Consider the following 15,488-nt stretch of genomic DNA (forward strand, 5'->3'; position numbering starts at 1 on the left):
GAAAATATTCGTGAGCAACCATTTCATGTACTGGGAAATAAAAATTTAGCTTGTCCTCATCAATTTGCAGAATTCCTACTGTATGCAGCCGCTAAATTCATTTCGATTATGAATAAGTAAATCCATTTGGAAAAGAATTGATTTCTTCCTAATAAATTCATCAAGCACAGACAACCTTTCATGCGGTCTCCACAGACAATTCAAAGGAAAGTAATTGAGCTCTGACCTCTTAAAAGCACCAACCTTTCATTTCTGACAGATCAAAGTAGTCGCGTTTGAATTACAATCAAGAATCCAACCACCAAAATCAGATTTCGTATTCAAAACAGAGCATATATCATGAAGAGAATTATCGACCGAACAAGCATGCTGCAATTCATGATCAAATACATGGATTTGAAAGTTGATACCATTCGTCTATTTATAAAACCAAAAATCTAATGACGTACATACATAAAAAGAAGAGGGGATCAAAATTTAACAAGAACTTACAATTAGATAGAGAAAAAGAAAATGCTACCAAACCCTCAATTCATTTCTCCAAACAAAGTCCCACAATGGCCTATCTTTTACGCCCTGATCCAATTCAACTCGCGTCCTGCAAATAGGACATGCAGAAACCTTGACAAGCCACGCATCCACACATTTCCTATGAAACACATGACCACAGCCAACAAGGTTTCGACACCACTGCCCTTGCTTTATCTCTTCAAGACAAACCACACATGAACTTTGATCAGCACCCGTTTCGGGTCTCGTCTTAGTCGAAAATCTGAATCTTGGGAGCTTCTTTAATTCTTTGAGAGGCAACGCCTTCGGGGAATTGGAGGATGTAGTCGAGTGGCGGTGGAGTGCGGAGGTGGCAAAGAGGAGGAGGATGGCGGCAACGCCAAGGAATAAGAAAAAAAAGATGGTTATTGCAGTCATTATTATGGCTTTCAGGATTAAAGAAAGAAACTCTTGGTTTGGTTTTGGTGGTGCTCCACCGTGTGTACGGTGGTGATCATGGTGGTGGTGAGGAGGAGGCATGGTTACAGATGGATGTGAAAGAATGAAAAGGAAAAGGTTTTTGGTATCTGCAAAAGTTGGGTCCAATAGATGAGTATGAGAAAAGAAGAAAAGAGAAGTGCGGTTTTTACGACTCCACTTTTAGTTTTCTTTCTTTCTATGGGCAGAAAAAGGCGGCTTTGAATACTGAAAAAATATTATTCAGATATTTTTAAATATTTTTAAATATATATTTAGATATATTTAAATATAGAAAATATATTTACAAGTAAAATATATTTTAAAAAATAATATTTAAATGAAAACTAAATTAATAAATAGGTAGCTAATTGTCAAGGTGATGATTTCGTAATGCTTGCATGTTGTTTTATGTGCTGGACATCTGACTATTTTCACACAAGACCCATGTTTAGTATAGGTTATTTATGAGAAAGTAGTTTTTTTAAAAAAATATTTTTTATAAAAAATAAATTCATGAAATAAATTATCTTCTTATGTTTAGTATTGTCATGAAAAATAATTTAAAAAATATTTTTTAGTATTTGACAATGTTATAAAAAATAACTTATTAATATTTTTTTTTCAAGTTTATTAAAAGAATGAGACCAAATATAACTGATAAAAAGTTGAAAGATGATGAAATTAAAAAAAAAATCATAAATTATTTCAAATAAAACAAATAACAATCAAAAGAATCGAGGCCAAATATGATAGATAAAAAATTAAAAGATGATGAAATTAAAAAACAAATGTTCAATTTCATAAATTATTTCAAATAAAATAAATAATAATAAAAAACGGAGACCAAATTGGATAAATAAGAAATTTCAATTAATAAAAGGATAGGGAAAAAACAAATAATAATCAAAAGAATGAGGACGAAAATTAGTATAAAAATCAAATCAAATTAAATTCTAAAGAATGAGATTGAAAAAAATATATTCAAAATAAATATATAACAATCAAAAGATTTGAGGACCAAGATTAATATAATTAACAATTAATAAGATATTTTTGAATTCTCATTCTAAAAAGTGTTTCCACTCAAAATAAAAGGTAAATACTTTATTGAAAACCGAGTCAATTTTTTTTTACTAGAAAATATTTTTCATTAACCAACTTCTTTTAATAACAAACAAATACGAGAAAGTTTGAAAAATAATTTCTAACAAACCATTTTACATGAAATTGTCTTAAGGTTTGCTCGGTAGAAAAATAAGGTATTGTTGAAATTGTATTTTATTTTAACCATAATTTTAAAAATATACATGCCATAGTTTTGTATGGTTTTTATTGAAAACTTTCATATGAAATCCTATTCTAGAAAGCTATAATTTATATTTTTAAAATTTATCTTTTAAAATTGTAATTATAAAAACTATGATAACGCTAAATACACACTTACAAGAGTTATTATCATAACCAAAAAAAAGAAATGAATACAAGACAAGAAAATGCTAAGTTATTAGATAGGTAGACGGCACTTGGCACTATGTTAGCTTTTGTTCTCTAATGTATTTTTTAAATTGTTTTTTTATTTAAAAAAATAGTAAATTAATATTTTTAATATTTTTAATATTTTTTATGATTTTAATGTGTTGATGTAAAAAATAAAAATAAAAACACTAAAAAAATTATTTTAATATATTTTCAATTAAAAAAAACTTTAAAAAAACATCATACACTATATTACTAAATAGAATATTAAGTCATGAGATAGGTAAATACATCAATTATTTTAATATATTTTCAATAAGTTTTTTTGTTAAATACATTTATTAATGTCATACACTAAAAATAAAAATAGAATACGTAAGAGATTTTACTTCATAAATACACATAAAATATATTATTAAAAATCAAGGATCAATGTCAAATTATGCTACTTCTATGAAGACGCCTAATTAAATAAATTTATGCATCATAAGAGTGAAATTGCAACTCTTAAAAGCACATGGACCAAAGTGTAATGTTATTAAGAACGTAGGGGCTACAGCTCCCCTGTCCTTTCACGTATTTGCCATTTTATATATTTCCATGTGCGCTCCTCAATCGTTTCATGGATTGTGGCTCCAGTTTTGATGGGCCCCACGTGTCCAAGGAAAAGGACCGATTAGTCAATGCCTGGGTGATATGGGATTAACCAATCAATTAACCACACGCGGGTGTATAATTTATTTATTTTTTACATAAAAATGTTAGTTTAGTTTTTTAGCGTAGAGCTATTGGTTTCAATTGATAATTTGAATAATAAGATTAAAAAAATATAATAATAACAAATAATCTAGAAAAAAATAACAACTAAAAAAAGTAAAAATTAGCCCCAACTTGAGTTTATTTGGATTATCAAATAATTTAATGTTAAAGAGTAAATGAAACTAAAATAAAACCCTCAGGAAAAGTTTTTTTAAGATCAATTCTTAATAAATCAAATGAGAACACGATAACTTCATAGAAAAAAAACAAAAAAAAAAAACAATCTGAAGCTTAATTTCTAGCAAATAAAATGTTGAAGGATAAAAATAAAAAAAATATATATAATTAAAAAAAATAAAAAAATCGATTTGAGCCTACCTAGGTCAAGATGCAAAATATCTGACTTAGTCATGATACCAAGGTGACCACGCTTAAAAGTAAATTAAATAAAATCATGAAACTCAATTATCAAACAATATTTTAATGTTGAAGGAAAAAAAGAAATTTAATTTAAAAAAGCAACGGAAAAAAAATGAGTCAATATGGGTTAACCCGTAAACTCCGCGATCATGGGCATGTGATTGAGATAGCCCAATAGAAAGGAAATGAAAAAAAAAAACACATGGAAAAATTTCAAATAAATCAAAAGTTGAAAGATAAAATTGAAATAAATCAATTTTAAAAAAGACCCAAAAAAAGTCCATCCACGAAACTGGTGACTCTAGTTATAAAGCCGAGACTAACCCCAAGCAACGAAAAAAATCAGAGTCAACCTGGGTTAACCTGTAAACTTCGTGACCATGGACACGAGATCGAGGTAACTCAATAGAAAGGAAAGGAAAAAAAAGGGTAGAAATACCAATTTCAAATAAATTAAATATAGAAAGATGAAATTGAAATAAATCATTTAAAAAAAACAAAAAAGTCAATTCACGTTAACCTTTAAAAGCGGTGACTCTGGTCATGAACCCAAGACTAATTTCATAAAAGGAAAATCTTAAAAAAATAATAAAGTAAATCTCTAAAAACAAAACAAGGGTAAGAATTAAAAACATTAGTTTTAAAAAATAAAAAAAAACTCAAGCCAACTGGACAAATCACTTAAACCTGGTCTAATATTTAAAACTCGCAACCCATTGAGTCTTTGACCCATATTAGATCAAGAAACTTAATTTTGAATCAATTTAATTTTGAAGGATAAAATTGTAAAAATTTTCAATTTTAAAAACTTGCCAAAGAAAAAAATAGCAATAAAAAAAATGAGGATCAAATTTAATAAAAAAAAACTCATAGACGATGAAATTGTAAAAATAAAAATCTAAAAAATAATCCCAAACATAATAAATGATAATCAAAAGAATGAAGATCAAATTTAAAAATTTTAAAAATAAAAAAAGGTGAAATTAAAAAAAATTATAAACTTTTTAGAAAATATCATATTTCTCTCTACTTATTTCTCTACATTTTAGGGCTATAATCTGAAGACTTGAGAGCCTAGAACCTATTCAAATTGAAAATGAGTTATCCAATTAAAACCCAAACTCAATTATCAAATTCAATATGATATCAAAAAGTCTAAAAGCCCAATTAAATTTTTTTGAAAATTTAAGTCATTATTAATAGAATCTAAAGTCAACTATCAACTTGTTAATATCTAAATCTCAAAAAATAAAAAAGATGAATTAAAAAAAAAATATCTATAAACTTTTTAGAAAATATCATATTTCTCTCTACTTATTTCTCTACATTTTAGGGCTATAATCTTAAGGCTTGAGGGCCTAGAACCTAGTCTAATTGAGAATGAGTTATCCACTACAAGTCTTTAAATTTTTTAAATAGAATCCAAACTCAACAATCAAATTCAATACGAAATCAAAAAGTCTAAAAGCCTAATAAAAAAATGAGAATTCGAAAGACAACTATCAACTTGATGATATCTAAATCTCAATAATTAAAATTTAAAGAAATAAAATAAAAATAATGTAGGAATTTTTTTTATTGAGAAATAAATAAATGAAAAATGAAATCCATATATATTAAAAAAAAGTGAAAAAAATGAAAGGAGAAAAGTTTTTCTTATCGGAATTGAAAAGAGAGAAAAGGATGAATGGGATTTCTTTTTATTTGAAACGTGTGGGGAACTTTTGGAATTGAATCTTGATTTCTTTTCTTTATGTTGGATAGATTTTTTGCTCTTTGTAAAGCACACTATAAATAAAGTTATACAAAAAAGTGTGAGAAATAAAGAAAGGGCATGATGATATTTCAAACTTTCTCTTGTAACATGCACCGCAAATTAAATAAAATCAACCAATTTGTTTTTGTATTTGGAAGTATTTTTTTTAAAAAATTTATTTTTTATTTAAAATTAATATCTTATAATATTTTCATATCGTTTTTATGTGTTGATGTTAAAATAATTTTTTTTAAATAAAAAAAATATTATTTTAATGTATTTTAAATGAAAAACACTTTAAAACACAATTACTATAAACACCCGGGATGACTATTGACTTTTCCAATATCTTCACATGGCTAGATATATATTGTTTGAGAGGTTAACTTGATCAAAGGTTCCACCTCTTACCAATTAAAGCCAAAAACTATGCAATATTTCAAAGGTTTTTTGGAATATTGTATCCTGGATTGTGAAGTCTGGGGTGGCTATTGACTGCGCCATTCGCTTCACATGGTTAGATGTTTGAAAGGTTAACTTCGAACGTTCCACATGTTACCAATTAACGCCTAAAACTATGCAATATTTCAAGGGTTTTTTTTTTGGAATATTCTATCCCGCATTGAGACGTTTTCTGCTCTTCCATTCCATATTTTTCTTGGAATGAACCAAGACTTTGCACGTCGCCATCGGATTTATTTTTATTTTTTTTTCAAAAAAAAGGGCTAAATGTTTCAAGCGATAAATAATAATACCCTATTCGTTACGTAACTTAATGAGATTTGTTTTATGCAAAATAACTAAATAGAGTTCTCAAAACTGTAAAAGTGTTGTATTCGTAAATATTAACTCAATTGCAGAATAATTAACAAACTATTGTAAGAATAATTAAAATGACAAATAGCAAATAAAACTGAGTCTTCAAATCTTATAAATAAACTGACTTCAAAGCAACATGGAAACAAAAGATCGGATTTACATTCACGGTATTAGGGTTATGTACATGAAGTTCACAAGGGGCGTAGTGTAATAACAAAAAGCTTGATATCTGCACAGCAGGTCTCGAGTTCAAGTTAGGGTGTGCATCTCTTGTAAGAGCATAAGACAGTCGGAGTTTTACTCGCTCACCTGAGTCAACAAAGTGCGTTTTTCGAGAGGTGGGGTTTCCTCAAATAAAAAAAAAAGAAATTATGTACATGAATGAATTGTAACCTTGCTAGATATAATTCATAATGTAAATTTCCTTGAATGATTCAAATGAGCACATACAAAGAAAAATAAAATAATTTTATTAAAAAAGATTACTCTCGACATAAAATTTAAAAAGATCAAATCAAGAGACAATTAATCTTCACATGAAAATTTAAATGAATCGAATTAAAATATATCTAAATACAATATAAAATCTACATGGGTTGATTCAAGAACCGATCAATATTCTCATCATGAAATTAAAAATGGATGATTGAAAGGAAACTGTTGTGAATGGATGAGCTTCCCTTTAAAATAACAATGTCATTAGTTCAACGAAAAGAAAATTGTTATTAAATTAAAATAACAAGGTTGTCTTCTAACCCCCCTAGCCCTCTCTCAATGGGTGTTTATATATGAGTATACGATTAAGCCCTTAGCCTGAGGGTGCATGAAAGCCTCTACTGCTCCCCCGGCTCCGGTGTCCCTTACCTTGAAGGAGGCTTAAGCACAATAGATTCTGTTTAGGGAGCCCCCTACACTCAGGCAAAACGAGGGTCTATCGCGTGTGTAGATGCTTGGACAAATTTCTCAATTCTTGGGGGACATTGATGGGTGGAGGGAGAGTAGCCTCTAGCTCTGCCTAACTGAGAGTCACGTTAAAGAATGACTTTAATTCCATAGTTTAAGTTATTATATAAAATTTTAAAATATAATTTATATTATTTTCTTAACAAAATAGTACAATTTTTCTCAAGTTTTTTAACCTTTTATCTGGGTTATCATATATAGCAATGCCCTTAGTCTTTCCTTGATGGCTCAACAAGTTGTGTAAAAGTCATTGATTTCTGGTACCCAAGATACGTGTTAAGACCGTTAGCAGTGACAGCGATTGGTCTAGATCTCCTATAAAAGGAAACCCTAACTCATTAATTTGATTCACAGGCAACCATACATCAAAATAGTTTTGTGAGATAACTTCTGAGTGTTTATCAAATTAGAAAATCACAGCAAGTAGACATGGCAACTGCTACCCGTGTGTTGTTTTTTATGGGGCTTGTCATCAGCCTGGTCTCAGTAGCTTCTGCCATTTCCGGGACTGCCACTTACTACAACGTTTATGTTCGTGAGTATTCTGATCAGAATCATATATATAAGACTTTGAACATGTTTCTTTATATTTTGAGAGAATCAGAATAAATAAATGTGTGATGATGTAGCTAGGCATCGAATCAATGGTTAAACTCATTCATTCATTTATTTTCTGGGCAACACTACAGCATCTGCATGCTATGGATACCAAGATCAGGGTGTGATGATAGCGGCTGCAAGCGATGGACTTTGGGACAATGGTGCTGCATGCGGGAGAATGTACAAGGTGACCTGCCAAGGTCCTACAAACGCCGGTGTTCCTCAGCCCTGCAAAGATGGCAGCGTCACTGTCAAGATTGTTGATCGATGCCCATCACCCGGATGTCAAGCAACCATTGATCTCTCTCAAGAAGCCTTCTCTCAGATTGCTGACCTTAACGCTGGAAAAATTAACATTGATTACACCCAGTAAGCCTAACTTATCACTTCTTCTAGCTAGCATGTATATTTATTTAATTTGTTTCTCTTATGTATGAATACAATTCTTCGTTTTGATTTACAGAGTTTGAAGTCATCAAAAGAGAAATTACTTGAAGCTACCAGCAGGATGTTGGCGAGTAGAAATTAATAAGCATGATATTATTATTGTTGCAATAAAAAGCATCATATGTGGAAAATCTGACATTTTCCAATATATTATGATATTAATATTTTACTGAAATAATACTTTTCCTGTTGGTAGAATAAAATTACACTGGATCAGGACTACTCTCTCTCTTCTTGTCTCGTTCAAACACTCGATCATAATATGTGATTTTCTACTGGATAAACACCAGAAGTCTCTTTCAAGCAAGCATATATGTTCATATTAATAATGAACATTTTAATTCTAATCTTGAGATTAGCATTCTTGAAAAATTTATTAAATTATTTTTAATGTAACAAATCATTATAAAAATCAAAACCAACAGCCTCAGTACTTAATACCCAAATTAATTAACCTAAAAACATTCATTTCCATCACAGTATATATATATATATATATATATATATATATATATATATATATATATATATATATATATATATATATAAGTAAAGTCCAACTGAGGAGTCAAAGCACTACCAACACCTATATATATTTGCTAGGAAATTAAATCTCTAGAGCCGCCCCCTCTCTATGGACGTAACTAACAAGCACCGTCTAACCCTACCAATCACAAGATAATTTTATAGATCAATGTTGTGGACAACTATTGCTAAAGAAATTAAATTTTGTTTCTTTCAATTAGAGTGTCATTAGCCAACTAATTACCCTTGTTACGCCGGCCCGGGGTTAAATCAAAAGTTAATCATTAATGCAGCAAAAAAAAAAAAAAAAAGTGAACTCCATAATTGATCTCGAAATAAAATTAATTAAAGTATAAAGTGAAAAGCTGATAAAAAAAAATATACAAATGAAATGAAGATATTTGATTTCGAAAAGAGCTGCTCAAAATTCTCTTTATTTAATTACATGGCAATAAAACTTATTTTGTGTTCAAAAAAGTACGTAGTACCTAGAATCTCATTGAAAAGAAAGTAATTTTCTAATATTTCCCCTTTTCTTATCAATTTATTTTCTAAATAAAAAATATAATGTCTTTTATTAGCTATGTTCCTTATTGGATAATAATTCAGAGCAATTAAAAAAATCAATGAAGGATAAAAAAAACCATATATATTTCCTTAATCAAAACCCTTTTATCTTATTAATGGGTTCTCTTTAATTTTTTTTTATCAGAACTATTATTTTGTAACTAATAACTCATCAAAATTTTAAAAGCAATTTTTAATAAAAAAAACCAAAAAAATAAAAAATTAATAATTTTTACATGAATGTATTAAAAAAATAAAAATAACTTACTGCTCACGAGCTACTGCATGGAACATTTTTGAAGCTACTCTTTATGTAATTATATAATACTACAAAATAAAAAAAAATACACAAAAAAAGAAAACACATACAATCATGGAGAAAATATTGTTTTTTTTCAAACAAAATCTTCTCATTCTTGTAATTTTTTTTTTTGTTTTGACAACAATTTTTTTTATTTGCAGGATTGTTCAATGAGAAATGAGTAAAAGGAAATGAAAAAGGTCAACTTTTAAGTAAAAAACTAGTTTTTTTCCCCAAAAAATACATTTGTTTTGAATTTTCTCTTCATAAAAATATTTTTTTCTATCAATGTATCTCTTGTTTATAATAGCCAACATGATATTTTTAACTAAAAATATTTTTTTGTAAAAACAAAATTATTAAAGCAAGTTTTTTTTTAAATAACAAAATAGTATTTCAATATTTTGTGTTATTGAAAGCTTAAAAAATTATAAATATTATAAAATCATGTTCTAAATATATTTAAACATTTTAATAATAAACAATTGATTTCAATTGAATTTTTATAAATAATTTATTATTAGTATTATTATTTTTAGATCAAATACATAATAACTGAAAAAAATTATTAAAGTTTAAATAAAAATTTAACCATATCAAAAATTAAGAGTAAGTGAGCTTGTTAAATTCTTTTGAAGTGTCTTGAGGAAAACTAAAAGAAAAAAAAATGCCATCAAAGAGTCAGGCCCATACGTGCTTGGCAGGCCAAACACTTGTGGGTCTAACACTTAGACATATATGCCTGACCTGTTTTATCTTTTAATAAAAAAAAGAAATGATAAATATCATGTTGTATGTCATGATTTAAAAAACTAAAGCAACTACTGGCACTCAACCCTTATGCTCTTTATTCTCAATTATGTTAACCAACTCAGTTATTACAACTTGAATTTTTCACAAAATATTCCCTGTTTTTAGTGTTTTATGTAATTTATGGTATGTGTAAAAAGGAACATGAAAAAGGATATAATTTATATACTCTCTTTAAATCAGATAGGAATGGAGAGGGAGAAAGAGGAAGAAGGAGGAGAAAGGAAAAAAAAAAAAAACAGAAAGAAAAAGGAGTGAAAAAAAATGTATCATGTATTTAAAACTAATAATAATCTTCTAAACTTCTAATATAAAATATTATGGATATATTATAAAATAATAAATTAAGTTTTAAAAACCCTTACAAAAATACAATAAATGAAATCCATATGTTATATATGAATATTTTCGAATCCAAAGATCATTCTATTTCTCTATTTTATCTTATTTGGAAATAAAAGTAGTATCAAGTATTAATTCTGAAGAGTATAATTTAATTGGTCAGATTTTAAATTTATTTTTCAGAAATCACTGGTTTTATAAATCTTCAAATTATTAAAAATTTACATAATTATTAATTTCAGGATTCATAAAATTATGTATATGATAAGCTTCTTCAATATTAATCCAAGTTAGGAGGTTTATCAAGGAAAAGGCCTTTCAATTATTTTTGCAAGGAAGCCTACAAAAAGCTATTTGCTGCGCACTTGAAATATTTGCAAGGATTCTCCTGCAACTTTTTAGACATTTTCACGGTCTTTCCAGTGTGGACAACGCATATAATTGACATCGTATTCCATATATAGGATCTGGCCCTGACTTCATGCAATTTTATGTGTCGTGTTAATGGAAATTAATAAAAAGTTACTATTTGTTGAAGAGGTCATTTAGTTAGAAGTAAAAAATACAGCGCAACTCATCCATTCTTGAATCCTAAGAAACTCTATGTTAGCAAGAAATTAAAAATGATGCATAGGAGAGAAAACATACCTCTTTTGTTTCCATATTCCCGCTTCCTCTTCCTCTTCCTCTTCCTCTTCCTCTTCTTCATCACCCTGGTCCTGTCCTGCCGGTGGCCGTGGCCAGATGGATCTTCATTCGAATCATACGACAGGAGGAGTACATTTAAATAAAACACAGACGAAAAAATGCACAAGCATACCACCAAATGTAAATTCAAATGGTTGGCTTCAAAATGAGCATTCGCTGACCGCTTCGTTGCCAATATTGGAGCTGCATATGTTTGCAATATTTCTCATCAGCCATGGTTGTCATTTCATTCTTAAGCGATACGGCATCCATATCTTGGTTTCGCAGATTCTTGTACGTCTTCATTATCCTTATTTCTTAAAGTCCTGTGCCTCTCTTGTCCATTTTTATTTCTGTAATGTCATACAAATTATGCATTTCTTTCTTAGAACCATATGGGATGGCCAAAAAGTGATCATGCCGTGTATATAGGGATTAAACTATATGAGATTGCCATTCTTTTATATCAAGCAGATTTCTTCTTCATATACATGTTTTGTTGGCTTGTGAATTTTTAACACAATCTGGCATCAAAGAATTTTACTAGTAGCTTAATTTCTGAATGTTAAATGTTTCTAACTCTCAATATGAAAGACTATATGATAGAGCAGCTCATTGCAATTATTTACTGCAATTTTGTGATTGATTTGTGTTTTAGGCTGGAGTGATCGTTGGAACAACAGGCCTTGGACATCAATCAGATTACACAAGGATCTTTTTAACTGTTGACAGCAAACAAATACTTGGCACATTAGCTGGATTGGGTTACCAACTCTTTGGATTTATAAATGGAATTAAGATGGATATAGCCTTGGTAAGAAAAACAGAGAAAATGGCAATCTACAGTGGTATATTATCTATGGTGATTCCTGTAGTACTTGGTGGGGTAACTGGGAGGATGGTCAGCAAGTACTGGAATCTCGACAAACTAGACAGGCTCTCGCTCATCTTGGTGATGTTGGTGCAATCTATGACTCCATTTCCTGTCATCTGTAGCTTCATCGGTGACCTTAAACTGACGAATTCTGAACTTGGCAGACTTGGACTGTCTTCAGTGCTAACCAGTGAAATGCTGACCCAGGTTCTTGCACTAGTTGCTTTCTTTATAGGCATTGCCTACAAGCAGCGAGCACAAGCAGCTATCGAAAGCGTTGTAATATCTGTAGCCTTTCTTGTTGTAGTTTTATATGTGGTGAGGCCGGCAATGTTCTGGGTGATCAAACAAACACCCAAAGGAAGGCCTGTGAAAGATTTATACACAGACATCATCATTTTCGGTGCCTTGGCTTCTGGTGCATTATTTAATTATATTGGTCTAAATGTGTTCCTTGGATCACTTGTTTTCGGATTAGCTGTACCAGCAGGACCTCCACTTGCATCAGCTGTAGTCGAGAAGATCGAATGCATTGTCACTGGAGTGCTCGTACCTCTTTTTATGGCCATGTGCACGATGGGAGCAGATCTCCTAAAGATCGATTTTGATGACTATATACTGAAGAGCACTGCTATCGTCGTCTTTGTAGTCATCTTGGCCAAATTCGGTGCTTACTTGGTACCTCTCTTGTATTTCAAGTTGCCAAAACAGGATGCCTTGGCACTTGCTTTCCTGATAAGTACCAAAGGAATCGTTGAGCTTGGCTCATTTACTTACATGAGAGAACTAGGGGTATGTTGATCAACCTTCCATGTTACCTGTATTAATTTTTGCAGCATTATTAATTGCTCATTGTTATTATATATATATATATATATATATATATATATATATATATATATATATATATATAGCATCTCTAACGTCTAACTTTGCATTATTGTTTTCTCATTTTGTTTTCAACTTGATCAAGGGCAGATTCTGACAGAGGGGATGTTCGCTTTCTTGGTAATTACAGTTCTATTGTCAGCAACGATCTCATCATTCGTTGTGAACTGGGTTTATGATCCGTCAAGGAAGTATGCAGGTTATCAGAAGAGAAACATTATGCATAGCAAAGAGCTCCGCATACTAACATGCATTTACAGACCAGATAACACAACCATCATCATCAATTTTATCAAATCCTTGTGTCCAACTATACAGAGCCCATTTTCTGTTAGTGTACTTCACCTCATCAAGATCAGTGGCCGAGCCTCCCCTATGTTCATTTCTCACCAAATGCAGAAAAAAACGGTCTCTCTGCACTCCATCTCTGGGAATGTCATTCTCTCTTTTAAACACTTCCAACAAAATTATGGCGACGCAGTTTCTGTAAATGTCTTCACAGCAATCTCTCCACCCAAATTCATGCACGAGGACATATGCACACTTGCATTGGATGAACTTGCATGTTTTTTAGTGCTTCCATTTCATAAAAAATGGCTTGTTGATGGGTCTATTGAATCAGAGGACTCTACTCTGAGGACTCTAAATTGCTGTGTCCTTGAGAGAGCACCGTGCTCTGTAGGGATCCTCATTGACCGTGGGAATCAAGTAAAGTCCATTTTCTTGGAATCATCAAGAGGGCCATCCCTTCTTGTTGTTGTGTTATTCTTCGGGGGCAACGATGATCAAGAAGCTCTTGTGTTAGCTAAACGCATGTCCCAGAATAGGAACATCAGCATAAAAATCGCTCGCTTCATTCCCTCAACTGATGAGCTCGAAATTAATCGGGACAGCATGCTAGAATCTCAGGCGTTGAACTATATTATGCATGACTACACAGAGCATGAAACAGTGGATTACATTGAAGAGAGGGTAAGCGACGGCCTGGAAACTTCAAAGACAATTCGATCTATGCTAGATAAATACGACCTTTTTATTGTTGGGAGACGGAAAGATATACAAACACCACAAACAGCAGGTCTTGACGATATGAATGAATACCCAGAGCTTGGTGTCATTGGAAGCCTGCTCGCATCTATGGATACCACTGAAAAGTATTCGGTCCTGGTTGTAAAGCAACAGGTAGCTTTGTAGCGGTTAGATGATCCATGTTAGTTCAAATATTAAAACATCATCTGTGTTCCTAGATCCTATAGTAAGTATATCGATGATGAAATATTTCATATTTTAATTTTTATGTAGATAAAAATAGCTAGTGTTCTCTCTAAAAAAAAGATGGCTAACTTTTAGCTATTTCTGATTCTTGTGCTTCCAAAATATTAACCTTTCTTTGGTCATAATCAGATGAAAGCTTGCTTGCTATTTAAGACCATATATAGCGATGTCATTTTTCAAGTATGGAACCAGAAATTTTGAAGATAATTTAATGACAAACACTGCAACCATCATCACTGTAGTCATATTGACCAAATTTAGTGCTTGCTTATCACCACTCTTTTCTGGTGCTGCAAGTTGCCCAAAGCTCCAAAGGGCATGCTGAGCTATATCAGGAAAGGGGAATATGCAGGCTACCAGAGATGGAAACAGTGTAGCAAAAAATCTTTCTATTAACATGGATTTACAGGCTAGTAGATAATATAACCAGCATCGTCAATTCCCTTGAATACAGAGCGTCGTGTTTCTGTTTGTGTACTTTCACCTCATCAAGATCCACTAAAATTGATAAATACAAACGAAAATATCGAGAGAATATTTTTATCAGTAAATTTTTAAGAAATTTTACCGACAGAAATATTCCCTCGATATATACTAAAAGAATTACAATGGAAAAAAAATTAAAACAAAGCAAAAAAAATAATAATGACGTGTCATTTTTATCAACGGTAAAATTCATCGATAAATTTGTTGGTAAACTGTGAATACTGTTCATCATGTCAATTACAAAGGGAATCACCGACGGAATTTTCCGTCGATATTTTCTAGAGAGCTCCAAAACTGTTCACTTTCTAATTACACTGTTAATTATTGTTCTTTAAGGACAAAATCACCGACAGATTGAAAAGTCATCGGTGTTATTTTGCGGTTTTCTAAAAAAATTCAATTAATTTAAAATTTTCATTTAAATATTATCAACGGAATCACCGACAAATTGAAAAATCATTGGTGATTATTGGCGGTTTCTAAAAAAAAATTTGAAATTGAAAATTTAAATTAAATAGTATAGA

The 15,488-nt window shown here is 30.5% G+C and overlaps 2 protein-coding genes across 2 annotated transcripts; both read left to right on the forward strand.

Annotated features, from left to right (window-relative positions):
* Nucleotides 1-7,494: 7,494 nt before the first annotated feature.
* On the forward strand, nucleotides 7,495-8,431 carry LOC7493352 (EG45-like domain containing protein). The gene is made up of 3 exons (XM_002324462.4): nucleotides 7,495-7,697; nucleotides 7,852-8,131; nucleotides 8,226-8,431. The coding sequence occupies exons 1-3, from the start codon at nucleotides 7,592-7,594 to the stop codon at nucleotides 8,230-8,232; spliced, it is 393 nt and encodes a 130-aa protein (XP_002324498.1). The 5' UTR covers nucleotides 7,495-7,591; the 3' UTR covers nucleotides 8,233-8,431.
* A 2,896-nt stretch (nucleotides 8,432-11,327) lies between these two features.
* Nucleotides 11,328-14,563, forward strand: LOC7461612 (cation/H(+) antiporter 3). Its single transcript, XM_002324463.4, has 3 exons — nucleotides 11,328-11,735; nucleotides 12,100-13,107; nucleotides 13,294-14,563. The coding sequence occupies exons 1-3, from the start codon at nucleotides 11,499-11,501 to the stop codon at nucleotides 14,395-14,397; spliced, it is 2,349 nt and encodes a 782-aa protein (XP_002324499.3). The 5' UTR covers nucleotides 11,328-11,498; the 3' UTR covers nucleotides 14,398-14,563.
* The last annotated feature ends 925 nt before the right edge of the window (nucleotides 14,564-15,488 follow it).

The sequence above is a fragment of the Populus trichocarpa genome, chromosome 18, assembly GCF_000002775.5.
Source record: "Populus trichocarpa isolate Nisqually-1 chromosome 18, P.trichocarpa_v4.1, whole genome shotgun sequence".
NCBI classification, from domain to species: domain Eukaryota; kingdom Viridiplantae; phylum Streptophyta; class Magnoliopsida; order Malpighiales; family Salicaceae; genus Populus; species Populus trichocarpa.